At 44.2% G+C, this 18,334-nt stretch overlaps 1 protein-coding gene across 1 annotated transcript in view; it reads left to right on the top strand.

The window, feature by feature from the left end:
• Positions 1-18,334, top strand: part of PDE11A (phosphodiesterase 11A) — a 363,233-nt gene that overhangs the window by 307,997 nt on the left and 36,902 nt on the right. The window contains 2 exon segments of the mRNA XM_025460463.3: positions 6,669-6,746; positions 12,042-12,105. Coding sequence (XP_025316248.2) covers positions 6,669-6,746; positions 12,042-12,105 — 142 coding nt within the window.

Genomic DNA, 18,334 nt, shown 5'->3' with positions numbered 1-18,334 from the left:
CCAGTAAAACCACAGTGCAATGAGTGCTATGGCCAAAGTAAATGCAGGAGCAACTAGGTCACGTGCCATCTAGCAATGTCTTATACCATCTCTTGGACTGCTGATTATGCTTGGACTGAACTGACTCTTAGGACCTGTGTTGTCCAGTCCTTGGCCATTCTCAACATTCAGTCACTCAAGCCGTTCCATTTCCTGGATCCCTCCAATTTTATTCATGTCAACAGAAGCCTGGCATCTGACAAATAACTTCATTCAGGTTCTTAGCTGACCTTTGTGTTATCAGTGCTAGTCTAAAGCTGGGAGACCATTCAGTTTCAAAATTAAACATATGATTTTTTTCCTTCAGTCATAATTACTAGAGTTAACATCTGCATATTAATTTTCTATTCTTCCCTGGTGCTCTAACACCCAAATTCCAGAAACCTCTCCAGAGTCTAAATTTAGCAATCAACTGCAGACGAGTGATTTGTCTGTTGAACTAGCTGTAAGGATACCAAAAGAACAAATCTCTTTCCCCCTGCACCCCCTGACCCGGCCCCACTGCATACACTCCTGCCACCCCTGCCTGAGAACTCTGGGGTTGTCATTGCTGAAGAGCATAATGATGATTTGTCAATTTGGCAGTAAAACCTTCCTAACATTCATGGACTTTTAGTAGATTTGGAACAGTGAGATGAACAGATAAAGAATATGTGTGCATATATACACATATAGATACACAAATTTACTCCCCCAATTTTTTTGATTAAAATGTACACAGAAATGGTGATTTCTCGCTTTATAATCTATAAAGGGTATCTTCGGCAAGATAGATTACAAGCCAGAAAGAGTTTTAGTGTAGTGATGGGTGACTGGTAACCAATCTTCAGAATTATTTTTGAGGGTAATTTTAGCAGTTCTGTTCAAATGATGCTTCTTTTAAAGACTGCTATTTTTCTCAATGGAGCGTATGTCAGGAGAGCGGGATGAAAGCCTCATAAAAACATGCGTGATTATAAATGAGATTTTCCAGTAAGTTGCCTTTCAGTCGCCGAGGTATTTGCCATTGTCCTTGAAAACCTAGGTTCGCAGTGCTTTGCTTGAGAAGTTAATGATACAGTTCCTCAGGACATAAGAGCCTGGATCCAGGGAGTATTATATAACTTTGTAGCTTTTAAGATGTTCCTTTTAGGGGTCCTGTGTTTTTAAGAGGGTTCCTATGTCTACGAGCTTCACATATGCTCCTACTGTTGGGTCTGTATGATCTGTACACCCATACACATAGAGATGCCAAAAGGAGCAGCTATGTGGGCAAATTCATTTCTCAAAAGTCTAATGGATCTCACATTGCTGTTTTGTAACCATTATCACTAAGGAGGAGGTCAGAATTATGCCACCTGGAGCCGTGAGCCTCCAACTGGGCCTGGGCCACTTGCAGCTTTTCTGTGGAGCATCCCCCTGTTGATGATGGAAACGCCTCTGTCTGGTGCCTGCCTTGGTACTTGGTACATGGCACTTCCTTGCCATGGCAGCCTGCAAAGCCATTACCTCACACCAGGGCTATGGGCCACTGCTGTCCCTATTCCCTCAATACGCTGGGCTCTCTAGCCCCAGGGTTCACGCCACACACAGTTTACAAAGATGATCTCAGAGGCCAGAACTGGGAGGCTAGGGGCTTAGAATCCACCTAGATCTGCTCACAACCACCAGGGGACCCTGGAAAAATCACTTCATCTTCCCTCACCTTGAGTTTCCTCACCTATAGAATGAGAGAAACAATTGATGTTTCTCAAAGGTACCCTGTACCTCTAACAGTCTATTATTATAAAGAAAACTCAAACATAGGAAATAAATAACTGTGACCCAACATTTTATATATATATGTGTACGTGTGCGAGTGTATAGGCATATGCATGTGTGCATGTGTGTGCATAGAGACAAGAGAGAGAGGCAGAGAGAAAATGCACACAAATTCACAAGGAGACATGTACAAGAATGTTCATAGCAGCATTATATGTAATATGTAATAGCAAAAAAACCCCCACCCATAAATAATCTAAACCTTCATCATCAGGAAATAAGTAAATAAATAGTACATAATAATATATGGAATAACCACATAGCAGTAAAATGAAATGGCCTAGAACTCTACACTCACAAACACTGAGCAAGAAAAGCAAGTTGCTAAAGAATACATACACTACAATGATGACATTCATAAAGTTTTAAAATATACAGAGCAATGGTTTGCATGATTTACCTAGGAAAATTGCAAGGATCTATGTGAAAATGATGTATGTGAAATTTAGAAAATGGACATCTTGTGGTGGAAGGGAGGGAGGGAGGAACAAGAGTGCAGAGTCGCTCAGGGGCCTCGACAGGATGGGTAAAGCTTTATTATTTTTTTTTAAGATTTATTTATTTATTCATGAGAGAGAGAAGCAGAGAGAGAAGCAGGTTCCTCACAGGGAGCCCGATGTGGGACTCGATTGCAGGACCCAGGATCACACCCTGAGCCAAAAGCAGATGCTCAACCCCTGAGCCCCCCAGGCGTCCCCAGATGGGTAAAGTGTTATTTCTAGGCTGGGATAGTGAAGAGGTAGATACATTCTCTACGGCTGATATGTAATTTATATACCTTTTAAGACATAGGAAGCATGCATAGTAAATTAGTTATGTGACTTTTGCATGCCATTACTTCAAAAACTTTTTGCAGCCTTATGGAAATGATTAACCCCATCTCTTGATCTTTCAAGATGGTTAATTTTCAGGAACTTAAATTGTAAATACACTTTTTTTAAAAACCTTAAAATATCTATTTGACTATTTGTGTGACCAAATATATTACCAGGTGTATGATATACACAGTTTCACCAGTGACTAACTTGACAAAACTATAGTGTGCAGAAAGTCCTACTGCTTTCTGAAGTCAGAGTCAAACCATGGGAGGTCAGAATAAATATCAAGAAATAGCCACACTTTTGTCAGTGGAGGAAAAATAAAATTAGTATGTCACATTTCTCTGTGCCCTACGGAGTCTTCCCACCCCTTTTCTATCCACATCCCCTAGGGACAGTGGATAATCCCTTTTGTCCCGATACAATGGAATCTAGTTTTGTTAAAATGTGATGTGAAGCCTATAACCGATTTTGGGTCTAGTTGATTTAAGACTTTCACACCAGCAACTCTAGCTATTAAAGTGTCCAGAGCTGGGAAATTTATCCTTATGGTTTTCTGTTCAGTTGCCCTATCACAGATTTGCATTTTTTTTTACAATTCTTTTCTGCATTGAGTTAGCCACGTAGGTGATGTTTCCATTTTGCATCAGAGATATTATGCCTTATACTTTGAAAATACTCTCAGCGATAAAATAATATTAATGGAAGGAGGGTCAGAACATCAGATGGGAATGATGTTCTTAAGCTTTCCACAGCTTGTTTGTTGTCCTCTTGGTCTAGTAGGAATCTAGTCTTCAAGAATCTAACGGAGCTTTTCTTGGATAGATTTTATGTTGTTTTCTTATCTCAACCTCTCCAAACGGCAACCATGAATACTCCAGTGCAACTAGAATCGAGGGAAAACCAGTGGCTGGAGAGTTATTTTTAAAAATGAAGAAGTTTCTGAGGTCATCATTTTCATTCATTCATCACTTCAAATATTTATCAAGCTACTACTACACATCAGGCACTGTTGTACACACTGGGGATTCAAGAGTGAAGAGAAAGGGGCCAGGCCCTTATCCTCATGGAGTTGGCCTTCTAGTGATTTCTTAGAATAACTCAGAGGATGGAAATCACATCAGGTGCATATGATGACAGACATGATGATGATGGGCAAGCTCTTTCAGAAAGCCTTTCATGATCTTCCATGACCCGCCAAGCTAAGCTTGGTGCCTTCCTCTGTGCCCCCCTGGACACCCAGGGCATGTCTTAGCCACTTGGGGCAACTGATATCTCAGCAGGTTACTTTTGGGTTCCAGCAGTGCCCCTCACCAGCTCTGCAACCTTGGGCCAGTTAACCCAGCCCTTTGAGCTTAATAACTAGCTAAGCCTTACTGAGTACCTACTACGTGCCAGGCTCTCTAAGTGTTTTACATAAATCATTTTATCTAATCCTTCTCCCCACCCTACAAGGTAGATCCCATTATGACTACTACTACTGATTAGATCACCGAAGCTGAATAAGAAGGTTAAGGAACCTACTTGAGGTCAATCATGTGGGCACTAAGTGACAGAACCCATAATAAGGGCCCAATAAATGTTCACCTCATAGTGGGGGGTGGGGGGGTGGGCCCGGGGGACAGCAAGTGAGACAAGTGATGCACATGCAGTGTCAGATCCTGCTTAAAACCTTGATACTTTGTTCATCATGGATTTTTCTTGCATTTATGTTGTTTTTTAAAAAGACTGTATTAAAATATTGTTTATCTTGACAATTGAGCTTTTGGGCACCCACTTAAATTTTGTGCCCAAAGCAACTGCCTCTCTCACCTCACTCTAGTCCCAGTATCATTAGTATTATCATCGGTATCAGGTTGGAAGGGGAGTTACCTATTTATTTGTTGATTGACCCTGCTAAATTCAGAGATGTTTAGAGATTGCACCCATGTCTTGGGTCCATAAAGTCTTATTAAGAGTTGGCATAGGGTAGGTGTTCAAGGAGTAGTTGTGGAACCAAACTTCCTGCTCCACAATAATTCAAAGGAAGGCTAGCCTCCCTTCCGTGAGAACAGAACTAGCTGACCTCTTCGATCTCATGTAGGACGATTATGTGTGTCCTTGTTGGCAGTGATCCTATCAATATCATTAACCACAGCTGTCAGGTATTGAGTATCTATTAGGGCCAAACACTTCGCACACCTCATCTCAAATTCTCACCACAAAGCTGGAAACTGAGGCTCAGGCCATGGAATCGCTTGCCTGGGGCCACACGGCTGGTAAGCTAGTAAGCGACAGTCAGCATTTGGCCCAGGTCAGTGTGAGTCCAGACTTGGTTCTTTCCATTTTACCACCTCCCTTTCTCTTTCAGTTCACAGTCCGTCACTGAACAGGCTATGGCATGACCATGGCCATAGAGAAGGGAGCAGGCACGTGAAGGCGATGGTGAAGTTATACAAAGAAAAGGCACATGCCTGAGCACACAAAGGGGAGGGGAGTTGGCGGGCCCTTCAGTGTCACTGTGCAATGCCATCCCTGCCCATTGCTCAGAGATTGTTGGGGAGGTTTTCCCGTACAGTGGTGTGGCCTTGACCTATATCCACTTGAAGGGATGGATCCAAGACCTGTCTGTGTGTCTCAAATAAGTGAGCCACAGACTTGCCTTCCTGGCCTGCCTCCTTTCAAATCATATGAAAATAATTAGTCCAATCAGATGACAAGAAGTCTATGCGGTTGGGCAGTTGGTGATGGCACCCCAGATCAGACACAAGGAACTGTGCGCCCAGCATTTGTCCCCAAACCACAGTGACTCAGCACTAAGTGTCTGAGGTCCTGCTCTGATCTCCGCCGTGAATGACATGGTTGTATTTTCCAAAGTGCATTTCTTAAAATAGCAGTACTATGGAATTCTGCGGTTAAGGAAGGTGAGACAGGCTTTTCTATCTCGGGATTTCTCGGAGCCTTCAGAAAGCTGATATGGGTGGTGAATCTCCAAGAGAGGTATACCAGAGGCAGCATTTCTCCAACCCGCTTGGCCGGGGAATCCTTGTACGTGGAGTACCTCTGTGTGGGATGCACTTTGAGAAACTGTGTGTCAGGATCTTTTAAATAGTTATCTCCTGAGGAAGCGTTGAGAAAGTGAAACCTTGGGAAGGGATTCTTAAGGAATCAAACTGGTAATGTCTTATTTTCCTTTTGCATTATAAAAGTGAAAAGTCCTATAACTAGATGAAAGTTTTGAAAATAAAAATAAATCCCCCTTATTTTCCTAACTTTAGAATATGCCTTGCTTGTCTTTTCCGTATCTGTACATCTCCGAATGTGCATCCGTATGTGTGTGTGTGTAGCCAGCACTGAAAATGTGCAGAGCCTATGCTAACTGCTTTGCATTTAATCCTCACAATAACCGTGAGAGGCAGCAAATATGATCCCTGTGTTAGAGATTTGGAAATGGAGGCTCAGAGGGGTTGAGTCCCTTCCCAGGGTTGCACAGCAGATGGGTGACTTAAACACAGTTGTTTCTGACTCCACAGACTATGTGTTTAAGCCCTGAAATGCTGAAAATGTTATTTTCTAACCTAGAAAAAAGTCTTTGCCTTGAATTTACTACCAGGGAGTTTATCTTATCTCAGATCCTCATACAGCTCAGTTCTATGTTGAATGATAAAAGAACATTCCAGAATTGTTCCCGCTTTTTATTTGTCCTTGCTTCCCTCCTCTGACTTGCAGTGAGTGTCACAAGGGCTTCACGGCAGGCAATCCTACATGCGAGGCCACATTGTCTTCTGCTTTATGGCTCAATAATCTCCTCTGGTGTAAATACACTCAGAACTGATTGTGGCTTTTTCTTGAAGCCTCAACATTTTTTAAAAAGTGATTTATTTTGATATGCTTTAGCCTCATGATTTCAAATATTAAGTTACTTGGTTCAGGTGATCTTATATTTTCCCACAAATGTGTTTATGTCGCCCCGCAGACTGAGAAATTTCATTCCAGATTTTCCTCTCTCTTCCTTCATTTGATTTTGTGCAGGAGGAGGACTGAGTTCTTTGAACTTGTCAGCAAAGGAGAATATGATTGGAACATCAAAAGCCATCGTGATATATTTCGGTAAGAAGAAGCTCTTGTTTATGTGTTTCTTCATTATTTGAAGATTTAGCCATGCTTTGCTGACAGCGCTAAGGGCACGCACGTGATTTCTAAAGTAACGGATCTTAGCTTCCATTCAAAACATTTGGAGAGTGGTCCAATGATCAGAGAAAAGATAGACGGCATGTCTTTTCATCTTCTGATTCATTATCTTTTTTGCCTCCTCTCCATAAATTTGCCTTCAGAATTAGAAAATGGTGTTCAAATTGGTTTCAAGTTTCAGCAAGCTGTGGGGCAGCGGGGTGGGAGGGTAGAGGTTGAGGGGAGGGGGGATTTTGGAACCTTAGAAAACAGTGTTACCCAAAACAAAGTAGACAGTTAACCTTTGGGGTATTCTTAGAGACAGCAGGCATTGTAGATAGAAAACCAATTGGAACAATTTTGGTGGCAGAAATAAGGAGTGTGTTCTAGACATTTCCACTGGATTTCTTCCCAGCCGTTAACAAAAGACAGCAGCAAACCACCGCCCTCCTGTGGCACCATCTGAGCCCCCTGACTGGGCACGACTCCTCTTTCTCTCCTATCCTGTCCCTACCTCACCCACCCCCAGACCTTCTGCTGCCTTATTCCTGTTCCAAAGCTGCTGAGCATTCCTGGGAAAGCTTGTGAGGCCTGGACTGAGGCTCGCTGTGTGCGTCCCACAGCCAGGTGACGACTAGAATCACCCAGAGCAGGACCCCTGTCCCGACAGCCCCAGAGCTGCGGTGCAAGCTCCCGCCTTAGGCTTTGGTAGGCAGGGCTGCCCCCCTGTCCTGCTGCCCCTGACCGCTCTGCTCCCTTTCTCGTCGGGAGAGACACACAGAGAGACAGAGACACGGGCAGAGGGAGACACAGGCTCCCAGGACTCCAGATCTCGCCCTGAGCCCAAGGCACACAGACACCCAATCACGGAGCCACCCAGGTGCTCGCAATGTATTTCTTTTTCATTCCACGAGTAATCATAGGAATGTATTTTTCTGTAACAAATGAAACATGACAGATAAGCCCCCAGACCCCCCCTCCCCCGGGCTGCACTCCCAATTCCCCGATGACGCACAACTATACACCCTGTTATCAATCTGTTGCATCCTCTGCAACCACCTCCGAAGCATTTATATACACGCATAGCCTAAGGAGAAAATACTGTTGAGTGTGGATTTGTTGGTTTTAACATCCGCTATGTATTTATACATCGATCTGAAGCTGTTCACTCAGCTCCAGGCCTTGAAGCTTTTTCCACGTCCGTACATCATCAGCTTTTACTGTTGCATAGTATTCCCAAGTGTGGATTTACCACAGAGTAGTTAGCTGTTCCTCCGCTGAAGAATTCAGTCTATCAAGCGTGATTTCTGCTCCTCTGGAGAGTCACCAGGCACCTCCCAAGGATCAAATTCTAGGGCCTTCGCTCTCCTTCTGGATCTCACCACAGCCCCTAATTGCACTGGACTTTCTGGTCTGGAAGCTCTCCCCTGCCTTGGGTTCTGCAAAGCCCTGCTCCTCAAGACTTTCTACTTTCCTCCGACCCTTGCTTCTCCTCTCCGTCTTTCTTCAGCCCTTCCCCTCCCCACCTTACTCCTGAAATGTAAGGACCTCCAAGGACCTGTTTTGGGTTTTCCTCTCTTGTTCCCGGTGGCTTTCACTACCACCTCCTCTCCATGGACTCCTGCCCCGTGTCTCCAGCCTGGCCTCTCTTCTGAGCACGACTCCTAACGTGCCAGTGCACATTCCATGTCTCCACCTGGGTGTTTTACTACAGGGGTTTTCAAACTTGTTTCGGCAGGATACCCCAGATGTAAGAAAAATCTTATCTGGAAGCCCAGAGTGTTAAACAGAGGTGCTCTGGGAGCTCTCCACGGCCCCCCAGCTTTGCCTTCCCTCCCCCATTTCATGGTTAGACTCTGACCTGTACACTGAGGGGCAGGGGATGTTCCAGGGGACCACTGTCTTAGAGAACTTAAAAACAGCAATAAAAAACCAACTAGGGGTACATGGGTGGCTCAGTGGTTGAGCGTCTGCCTTTGGCTCAGGGTGTGATCCCAGGGTCCTGGGATTGAGTCCCCCATTGGGCTCCCTGTGGGGAGCCTGCTTCTCCCTCTGCCTAAGTCTCTGCCCGCCTCTCTCTCTGTTTTTCATGAATAAATACATAAAGTCTTTAAAAAATAAAAACAATACCAACTACAAGTCGGTCTGCTTTTCATCATCACCACGTGCCACATGCCTGCAGTCTAAACAGTGTCAGTGATAAGATACTTCTCCCTGAGAAAAATCTTTTGTTGGTGTAAGTTCTAAACAGTGGCTGAGATTACTGCTGAGTATCAAAATAATTGATAGGAAAGCTTCAAAGCACCACGCTATTACCGCTCCTTTAGTTGCATACATATCGTACCCGAACGCTAACTGCGGAGTGCGCGGTCACCCGTGAGCCCCTGACGCAGGTGCACGCGGGGCACACTGCAGGTGTGAGCCCCTAACGCTGCAGAGCCTTTAGTGCTTGCTCCGGGTGCAGTTCATGTCTTCGAGCCCACGGAGCTTCACCTTCCTGCCTTCAAGCAGTATATCCAGAAGAAACAATGATAGCACAGTGACGGCAGGAGGAAAGAACCAGAACTTGACTTGCTTCATCTCCGTCATTTTGTGTTGACCATCTGGGCTTCCTGTGAGTGGTTGAGATTTAAAACAGTGAAACAGAGGGCAAAGTGTGAAGTGTGCTTCTTGTCTGGTTAAGTGCAAAATTCAGTTCTTGCACGAACTATTTTATGAGCTACAAATACATATCTTTTTAATTAATCTTGATTCATTTTCATTGCTAATTGTTTTAAAACCGGAGGACAAATCAAGAAAATACCAATGAATACAAGGTTATTGTTGAAATGATTTGGCACATACAAGAGGGGGTGATAAAAATGATCTGCCGTGAGCATCGGAGACTCTGGACGCAGCCCCCCGGGACAGAGCCGGCCGGGCCCTCGGTGCTCCAGCCGCTCACCCAGCGCCCAGTGCTGCACACCCCACTGCAAACGCACTAGCATTAGGCGGACCTGCGGAGTAACTTCCTCCCTCCTCTCTCACTCTAGAAAAGGACCTTTCACTTCTAGGGGCCTGATCGAAGCAGTCAGGTGTGAACTACTCCTTCGCCTCCTTTGGTTCTTCCTTGGGAATCTCGCAGCCTTCCCCTTGCCCTTCCTGCCCTTCCGCGTGTCAGGCCCTGAGCCACTCATTCCGACTGGTCTCCCACTTCCCTTCTCTCCTTCTCCAGACTCTTCATACCCACCAGCTAACGTTCTGCCTGGAATTTTCAGCCAGGTGGCCCCTGAGCCCCAACCCTAAGAGGCTCTCCAGGGCCAGTTGGATGAAAGTTTCAGACTCCACCCCCGCCCCATCCTCCCTCAGGCTGTTTTCAGTCCCCTTAGCAGTATGAACGCTCTGCTCCACTGTAGGGTCTTCACTGAAAACAGAGACTACTTCCCTCAGACTTTATGGATTCCAGCTCCAGCTCTGATACTTCCTCACTGTGTAAACTTTCTAACCTGTCTGATCAAGGAATGCAAAACACTATGTGCTTTATAAAATGGGAGTAATAATAGTATCCCTACCTCGTATGCAGACTGGGTCACTCTGTAGCGCTTGGTCAGCTAATGGTACCTACTAGAATGACCACTATCTGAGCACCTAGTCAGATACTCAACACACTTGTTAACTGACTGATTGACGGTGATAAGAATTTGAGAAGCAAGCCTCGAATTATCAAGCAGATGGAATCTAAGCAGTTGTCCAAGTTAGGGTATAAGTAGGCAACCTCACAGAGATTATTTCCCATCTAGGAGAGAGATTGCAAAGTCCGATGCATTACCTACAGTCTTGTCTCCCTCTGGTACCAGCAGAACCTAAAATGAGAAGCCTCAGAGTGTAGCAAGAGGGGGTCTGGAAGCTTTGTGATAAACACACAATCCTGAATCCTTACTGGCTTTGGGAAAGTTACTTAACCTCTCCATTTACCTCCCCATAAAATGGGAATAAGGGCCCCTCCCTCAGAGGGTTTAGAAGATTCATTTGGTTAGTAGTTAGTGGGTCAAGCACTTCGTACAGAGGCAGGCACACAGCAGAGTGCTTGTCACAGAAGATCAACTCCGAAGAATGCACCAGGGCATTGCTCCGCATAGATGTGCTTCGGGTTAGATGCTGCCTCACTCCTGGAGGGGGCTGCTGATGCGGTGGGCCTGGTGGTGCTTGAATGACCTATTGTTACCTGCCGCTCTGCCCTGTGCTCTGGGGGGGTTTCCTGGGGAAGTTGTGCAAACCCCACTACCATCTAGGCACACTCTGCCATCTGGGAAGCAGACACGTTTCCAAGGCACTGGAGTCCGGCAGGGTATGAAATGTTAACACCCGACACCAGGACAGCCCTGTGACCTCCAGCAACACCCCCCTTTCTTCCAAAAGGAGCCAGCCAAGATGTGGCCTCTCAGCTCCAATCCTTCTTCGCCTGTCATCACTGGCGTTAGTACAAAGAAAGCACATTTTGGACAAAGGGCGTGCCTTGCTTTTCCCACCTCCCATCACATCAGATTATGAGCACCAGAGCTATCGACAATTTAAATTGTTCCCCACGTTTTTATATCCATGGTTCAGGGTGAATTCTAATCAAACCCCAGAGAAACCTGCCCCCCAAAGCCTGCTTCCCCTCCTGCTATGCTTTCTTATGTACTCAAATTAATGAAAGCTGTAGCTGAATGTGTTTCTTCTTCATTATGCTTGTGAAACATGGTTGCAGCCAGGGAATACACTGGAGCCAACAGGGTGGCTCTCGCAGTAAATCCTAGCTCCGGGGAGCCGGCGAGCATGAAGGCGCTCCGGCGGGGGGCTCGCCCCTCTGCTGCGGGTGCCCTCCGTGCCCCTCCATCAGCGCAAAGTCGGTGCAGAGGTTTGGCAGCTATTCGGTGCTGATTCTCCAGGAATAGAGAGCATCGTCCATTAGAGATTATTTTAAGCAGGGCTTGCTTAGCTCAGGTAGAGAGAGTCGTGCTCTGCCTTCCTCGATCGGCTACAGACTCAACAAAAGGGCACCCAGGGTGTGCGTGGAGCTTTGTCTTCCTGAGCGGTGTGGCCACAGGAGGGACAGGCTGGACATGGGACTGTGAACACTGCTTCCCTTGTTGAGCAAAAGACATGTGAGAGTTGGCCTGAGTCCCATTTTATTTATTTATGTATCTAGGATGGGTTTGTTTAGGAATGCGACAAAAGATTATTCAGGCTGTTTTGTTTGGTTCTGTTTTTCAGATCAATGTTAATGACAGCCTGTGACCTTGGAGCCGTGACCAAACCGTGGGAGATCTCCAGACAGGCAAGTGGTGATTAATGGCAGGGCTCTGCAGAGGAGGGACTGGGGGGCAGGGGGGGGCAATATTCCCAGAACCCCAACTCCCAGGCCCTGAAGCCCTAGGCAATTTGCATCAGTATTAACCTGGTGTAAAAAATAGCAGGAGGCTTGAGAGAGACATAGTTTATCGCACAGCCATGCTTTAACGGGCTTCCACGGAGTCATAATATTCCTGATTCTGTAAGGTTTTCTTAATACTCTCAATCCAAATAACAAGTTGACCGCTTCCTAAGGCGAGAGTTCCAAAAACAGTGTTTTTAAATAGGTAATCAAGTTTTAGCACAAGGTCCTCTTTTTTCTCACCTTAAAAAAAAAAAAAAGGGAAAAAGAAACAAAGGAAGTCAAAGGAAATTTTATTTTTCTTTTTTTTTTAATATTTTATTTATTCATGAGAGACACAGAGAGAGAGAGAGAGAGAGGCAGAGACACAGGCAGAGGGAGAAACAGGCTCCATGCAGAGAGCCCGATGCAGGATTCGATCCTGAGTCTCCAGGATCAGACCCTGGGCTGAAAGTGGCGCTAACCCACTGAGCCACCCGGGCCACCCTTATTTTTCTTTTTAAAGGCAAGCAGATCACTTTAGCCAAAGTGTGCAATAACTCAACTTAATTTGCACGAAAAATCATGCCTTTACCACCTGTCTGGTTTCACTACCCAAAGTGTTAGTTTAGAACAAGAATAGTTTTCAAGCCAGTAATCACACAGTTTAAGATTCTTGATTACTGGGCAGCCCTGGTGGTGCAGCGGTTTAGCGCCGCCTGCAGCCTGGAGAGTGATCCTGGAGACCCAGGATGGAGTCCCACATCGGGCTTCCTGCATGGAGCCTGCTTCTCCCTCTGCCTGGGTCTCTGCCCCTCTCTCTTACTCTCTCTGAATGAATAAATAAATAAATCTAAAAAAAAAGATTCTTGATTACTGATAGTATTTGGAGATTAATATCTTTTTAATTTTTATGAGACACCTACTGTATAGGGTATGAAATAGTAACTTGGTATCTTAAGTCTCAATATTTTAGGGAAAATAAAATAGATTTCATATAGCAGTAAATAATAATAATAATACTTACTATTAAGTATTATTAATAATACTTATTAAGTATTATTATTACTATTTATTGTTATGACTAAGTATCTAATATCCAAATATCTAATTTCAAAGCCCCCTCCCCCCCACTTTGACTTAGGTATAGTTACTCTAAGTAGGCTGAATAATAGCAACCCAAAGATATCAGCCCCTAAATTCTGGAACTTCTAAATGTTGGAAAAAGGGTCTTTGCAGATGTCATTAAGTTAAGGACCATCATTATCATTATCACCATCATTATCCTGGATTAGGGTGAGCCCTAAATTCAATGACAGGCATCCTTAGAAGAGACACAGGGAGATGACACATTCAGAAGAAGAGAAGGGGATGTAAAGACAAGGCAGAGAGTAGAGCGATGCAGCCACAAGCAAAGGGAAGGTGGCAGCCACCAGAAACTGGAAAGGGGCAGAGGACACATTCTCCCCTAGAGGCTTCAGAGTGAGCTTGGCCTTGGCAACACCGTGATTTCTGTTCAGTGAACTGATGTTGAGCAGCTGACCTCCAGAACCATGAGAGAATAGATTCCTATTGTTTTTTTTTTAATTTTAAAAATTTTTTTTAAATTTATTTACGATAGTCACAGAGAGAGAGAGAGAGAGAGAGAGAGAGAGAGAGAGGCAGAGACACAGGCAGAGGGAGAAGCAGGCTCCATGTATTGGGAGCCCGATGTGGGGCTCAATCCCGGGTCTCCAGGATTGCACCCTGGGCCAAAGGCAGGCGCTAAACCGCTGCGCCACCCAGGGATCCCCTAGATTCCTATTGTTTTAAGACACCACATTTGTGGTCATGTCTGGCAACCCTGGGAAACCAATACAGTTGTTACCCCTATCTCACAAATGGGGGAAGTGAAGCCTAGAAAGAATAAGTAGCTTGTAAGTGGTGCGGCTAGGTATTCAAATCCTAGCAGATTAAACTCCAAAGCCTCCATTCTTTACAGTGCTTTACACTACCTTACACCAGATACATCAATCAGTATTTTTAAATGATGCCCATGTATCAGCAGAATGAGCTATTATCCCTCAGCCTCAGTTGCTAAAACCAACATATTGTTCATGAACATGTGCATCCAGGGTCAGCTGGTACTGCTCCTGATTTTGGACTGGGGCTGAAGAAGCATTACCATCTGGATCATTCTGACAGGGGCCCTACCGTGTCTTGCACTGGCAAGTAAATGCCCTTTCCCAGAAATTCATTGGCCTAGAACTTGTCACAAGAGTCTACTCAACCAGGAAGTATTATCCTTTAGTGTGCCCAGAACGTAGAAAGCCAGAAAGTTAGTGAAAACGTGACTACCACCATTTGCCCTTCTAATCACCAAAAGTGTGATTCACTCTCCTTCCTGCAGGCAAAATATACTCATCTTTTCCTCAAGGGAAATGACCCAAATGTCCCATTCATCATGGTATCAAGCTCAAAGTCCAGGATCTCTGGTCCAGATGCAAATTAAAGACCTACACACACACCCCAAACACAACATCTGACATACACCCAAACCACGAAATACTCCTCATAAGACTCCCATTCAGGAAGGGGAAGAGATGGCCAACATTTGGCAGTTAGAGAGCCACAGTAATTCCAAAATCCCACTGGGCATTCACTGTGAAGCCATCCACTCTGTAGCAGGCTCTGATTCCCTGGGAGATGCTCCCCTGTCATCCTTATCCATGGCCTATCGATCTATCCTGGGAAATCATCCCTTTTCCATTGTCCTTGGCTATATCCAAAGGCCAGGCAGTTTTTCTAACCTGTTTCCCACTCAAAGAAGATTGAAGACTCAAGACTTATTTTAGGTTTTAAGTAGTCCCAGTCCTTTTTTTTTTTTTAATTTATTTTTTATTTATGATAGGCACACAGTGAGAGAGAGAGAGAGGCAGAGATACAGGCAGAGAGAGAAGCAAGCTCCATGCACCGGGAGCCCGACGTGGGATTCGATCCCGGGTCTCCAGGATCGTGCCCTGGGCCAAAGGCAGGCTCCAAACCGCTGTGCCACCCAGGGATCCCAGTAGTCCCAGTCCTATGGGATTTTTGGCACCATAGGTCTCTTAGATATTAGGATATTAGTCAGCTTCTTATGTCTTTGATTCTAGTCATTTCCATTTGCCAATAACTACATCCATAGTTGTATTCTAGATAGATTTCTTTAAAAAAAAAAAAAGATTTTTTAACTTATTCATGAGAGACACACAGAGAGAGAGGTAGAGACACAGGCCCAGGGAAAAGCAGGCTCCATGCAGGGAGCCCGATGTGGGACTCAATTCCAGGTCTCCAGGATCATGCCCTGGGCCGAAGGTGGCGCTAAACCGCTGAGCCACCCGGGCTGCCCAGATAGATTTCTTAATTCTGCTCTATCTCTTTGCTTCCTTGTTTTCAAGAACAAAGAAAAGTAACATGTGTACTTCTTTCTTCCTCTTTCATGACCCAATTGCTAGCATTTGGGACCTAACAGATGCCAGTGAAAGAACCATGTAGCAAAATCATTTCTCTGGGCCGTTCTGTACAATTGAAGGGATATCCTGTGTACCGCCCAATTCGTTCAGAGGTCTTAACTGTGAGGGCACTGGCCACACCTTTGATTCTTGTTGCAAAGCTGAGTTGTTTTTTGTGGGGTTTTTTTTAGATTTTATTTTTAAGTACTCTTTACACCCAGGATGGGGTTGAACTCACAACCCTGAGATCAAGAGTCACACGCTCCACTGACTGACCAGCCAGGCACCCTGCAAGGCTGAGTCTTGATCAGCCTTAGTCATTCAAAATGTATCTCAATTTTTATTTTTACAGTTTGGAGTCAAAAGCAGCTTCATCTTCCATCCCTGAAAATGAAGACTGAATTTGTGACTCTCTCTATTCCTTTTCATTCCTGATTATATAAACCTGCCATCAATTCTTTTCTGAGCTCACTTCTTATAATACTTAGCAAAACTGTCAACAGCAATCATCACATGCTTCTAACATTTGTTTTCCAATCTCTTCCCCTAAGGCTGTAAATTCATTAGATACATTATTTGCTTTATTTCAGTGAGAATTGTACAAAATATTTTGCCACTGTGTAACATGGGCCATCATCCTCACAGCCTCCCACAACATTTCCTCACTGTCTTATACCTGGTCCCCACACTGTTGGCACCACATATTTCAGGATCTTCTTATATTTTTCTTCCTTTTTTAAAATTTCTTTTTCTTTTAACATCAACACCTCATTTCCATACTAGTTTTTGTGTTAGGCCAAACTTCAGTAGGCTTTGTCGCAGTAACAAATACATTCTCAAATTTCAGTTGCTTAAGTCAAAGAAAAGCCTATTTCTTTGCTCCTATCACATTCCAGTACAGATTGGGCAGTTTTCCTACAAAGTTCTCTTCTAATAAATAGCTCTCCTCCAAGTGATCCTCAGTTTTCGTTTTAGTGCAACACATTTGAAATTATAGACAGCAGGGTAAGTGGGGAGAACTTGCATGGTTGAGTAGCTTATTTGTACATCTCTGCCCACTCTTCACTTCCCCCATGTGCGAAGGCTCCCCTATAGTAAAGTTTGGAAACAGAGAAGAGGTAGGTATCTTCCAAGTCTGGGGGAAAGGTATAGGTAGTGGGGGTGGCCAGTCTGATTGGGATGGAAAGAAGCGGAAGAGTGGAGAGTGGCAGAAAGTTCAGGGGACCAGGGAAAAAATAGAGAAGATTGGAAAGAGAATGGGATGAGGTCTGATGTGTCAGGACTTTCAGAAACCCCAGTGAGATGCGTGTCAACAACTAATGGAGCAGTAGCCCACTTAGAAGCAAGAAAAGGACAGGATAAAGAGTTTCTGCATTGATATTTTAGACCAATTTGGGAGGCCCACTGGCCACTTGAAGGTGGCTTCTTAGGCTTCTTAGGCTTTGATGTAAGTAATACTTTATTTTTAGGATATGCAGAAACCCAGGAGTTCAGGGAAATAAAACACAAAACCATGATTTTCAAACATTTCCATCAAAAATCTTGTCACGCCTCTAAACTGGAGATCTCATTTGTGTTTGTCTCTAAATTGAATAGGTTAAAATGTTTTCAAAAACATACTCACTTCTATGGTTTTAGGAAATATTTGGACAAAAACAATGGAACCTTCTTTCAAAAATATAAAAATATTTCTAATTTCCTAGATGTTGATTTTTTTAACATTTCCTTGCAGATTTTGGTGCCTATTCCATTTTTCCTTCTTCACAAACATGACTCTAAGCATGTGGGTTTCCCCAGTGATCCCCCAAGGCCTGATTAGCATCTCAATTTCCTTCTTTAATAAAAAATTCAATCAGGAGCCACTTAATGTTCCTGATTGGGTTTTTAAGTACAAATGAAACAGTGGTACAAGTTGAGCCGTGAAAGAAGCACAGGGGAGATACCCAGGACCACTTTAGAAAGATCAAGGACAGGATTTTGTTTTAATTTCTTTGCTTTCCAGGGGCTATAGACCTACACAGGACTCCTACCTTGGGGTGGCCTGGTGTGCACATTTGTATTCTTTAGTGCATAAGACCCACCTCAGAGCAATCTGAGAGAGTGTTCTGGGAGCTGAATAAATGAGGGCAGGCCCTTAGGGGACCATTTCTTTTTTAAAGGAAGGCCAGAGACAGAGAGAGAGGTCTGGAGTGCTAATGTGAAAGGTAGTAGCTGAGACTAGAGAGAGAGAAGTGAATCAGACCCTAGAAAAATTGAGCCAGTTCCAACTAGTTTTATGCTATTGAATGTCTAAAAGGTACTCATATTCCTTATTAGAAATGTTGAAAATCTGAACTGACTATATATTCTATTTTTTAAATAAATGAGCTATATACCTGCTATTCTCGGGGGTGGGGGAGTGTGTGTAAGAGACAGAGAGACAGAGAGATGTTTTTATGTTTTATCAATGGTTATGATTAATAGTTGACAGAATTTCTTGAGAGAGAATGCTTAGGTAAATTATCTTGATTCTATCCACTTGACCAAAATTAAACCATTCTAGCCTTTTCCACACCTTAGAACTTCATCTTATAAGAGCCTGGAATAGAGGAAAAACGAGTCTGGGAATCTAGATCTTCTTGCCATCAAATTTTCTGGGATTTTTTCCCCCTGCTCTTCCAAATTTTGTAAATCTAGCAAGTTCA

The sequence above is a fragment of the Canis lupus genome, chromosome 36 (assembly GCF_003254725.2).
Source record: "Canis lupus dingo isolate Sandy chromosome 36, ASM325472v2, whole genome shotgun sequence".
Classification (NCBI taxonomy): domain Eukaryota; kingdom Metazoa; phylum Chordata; class Mammalia; order Carnivora; family Canidae; genus Canis; species Canis lupus.
Note: the sequence above shows the minus strand (reverse complement) of the source record. Positions and strands in the feature narration are given on the sequence as shown.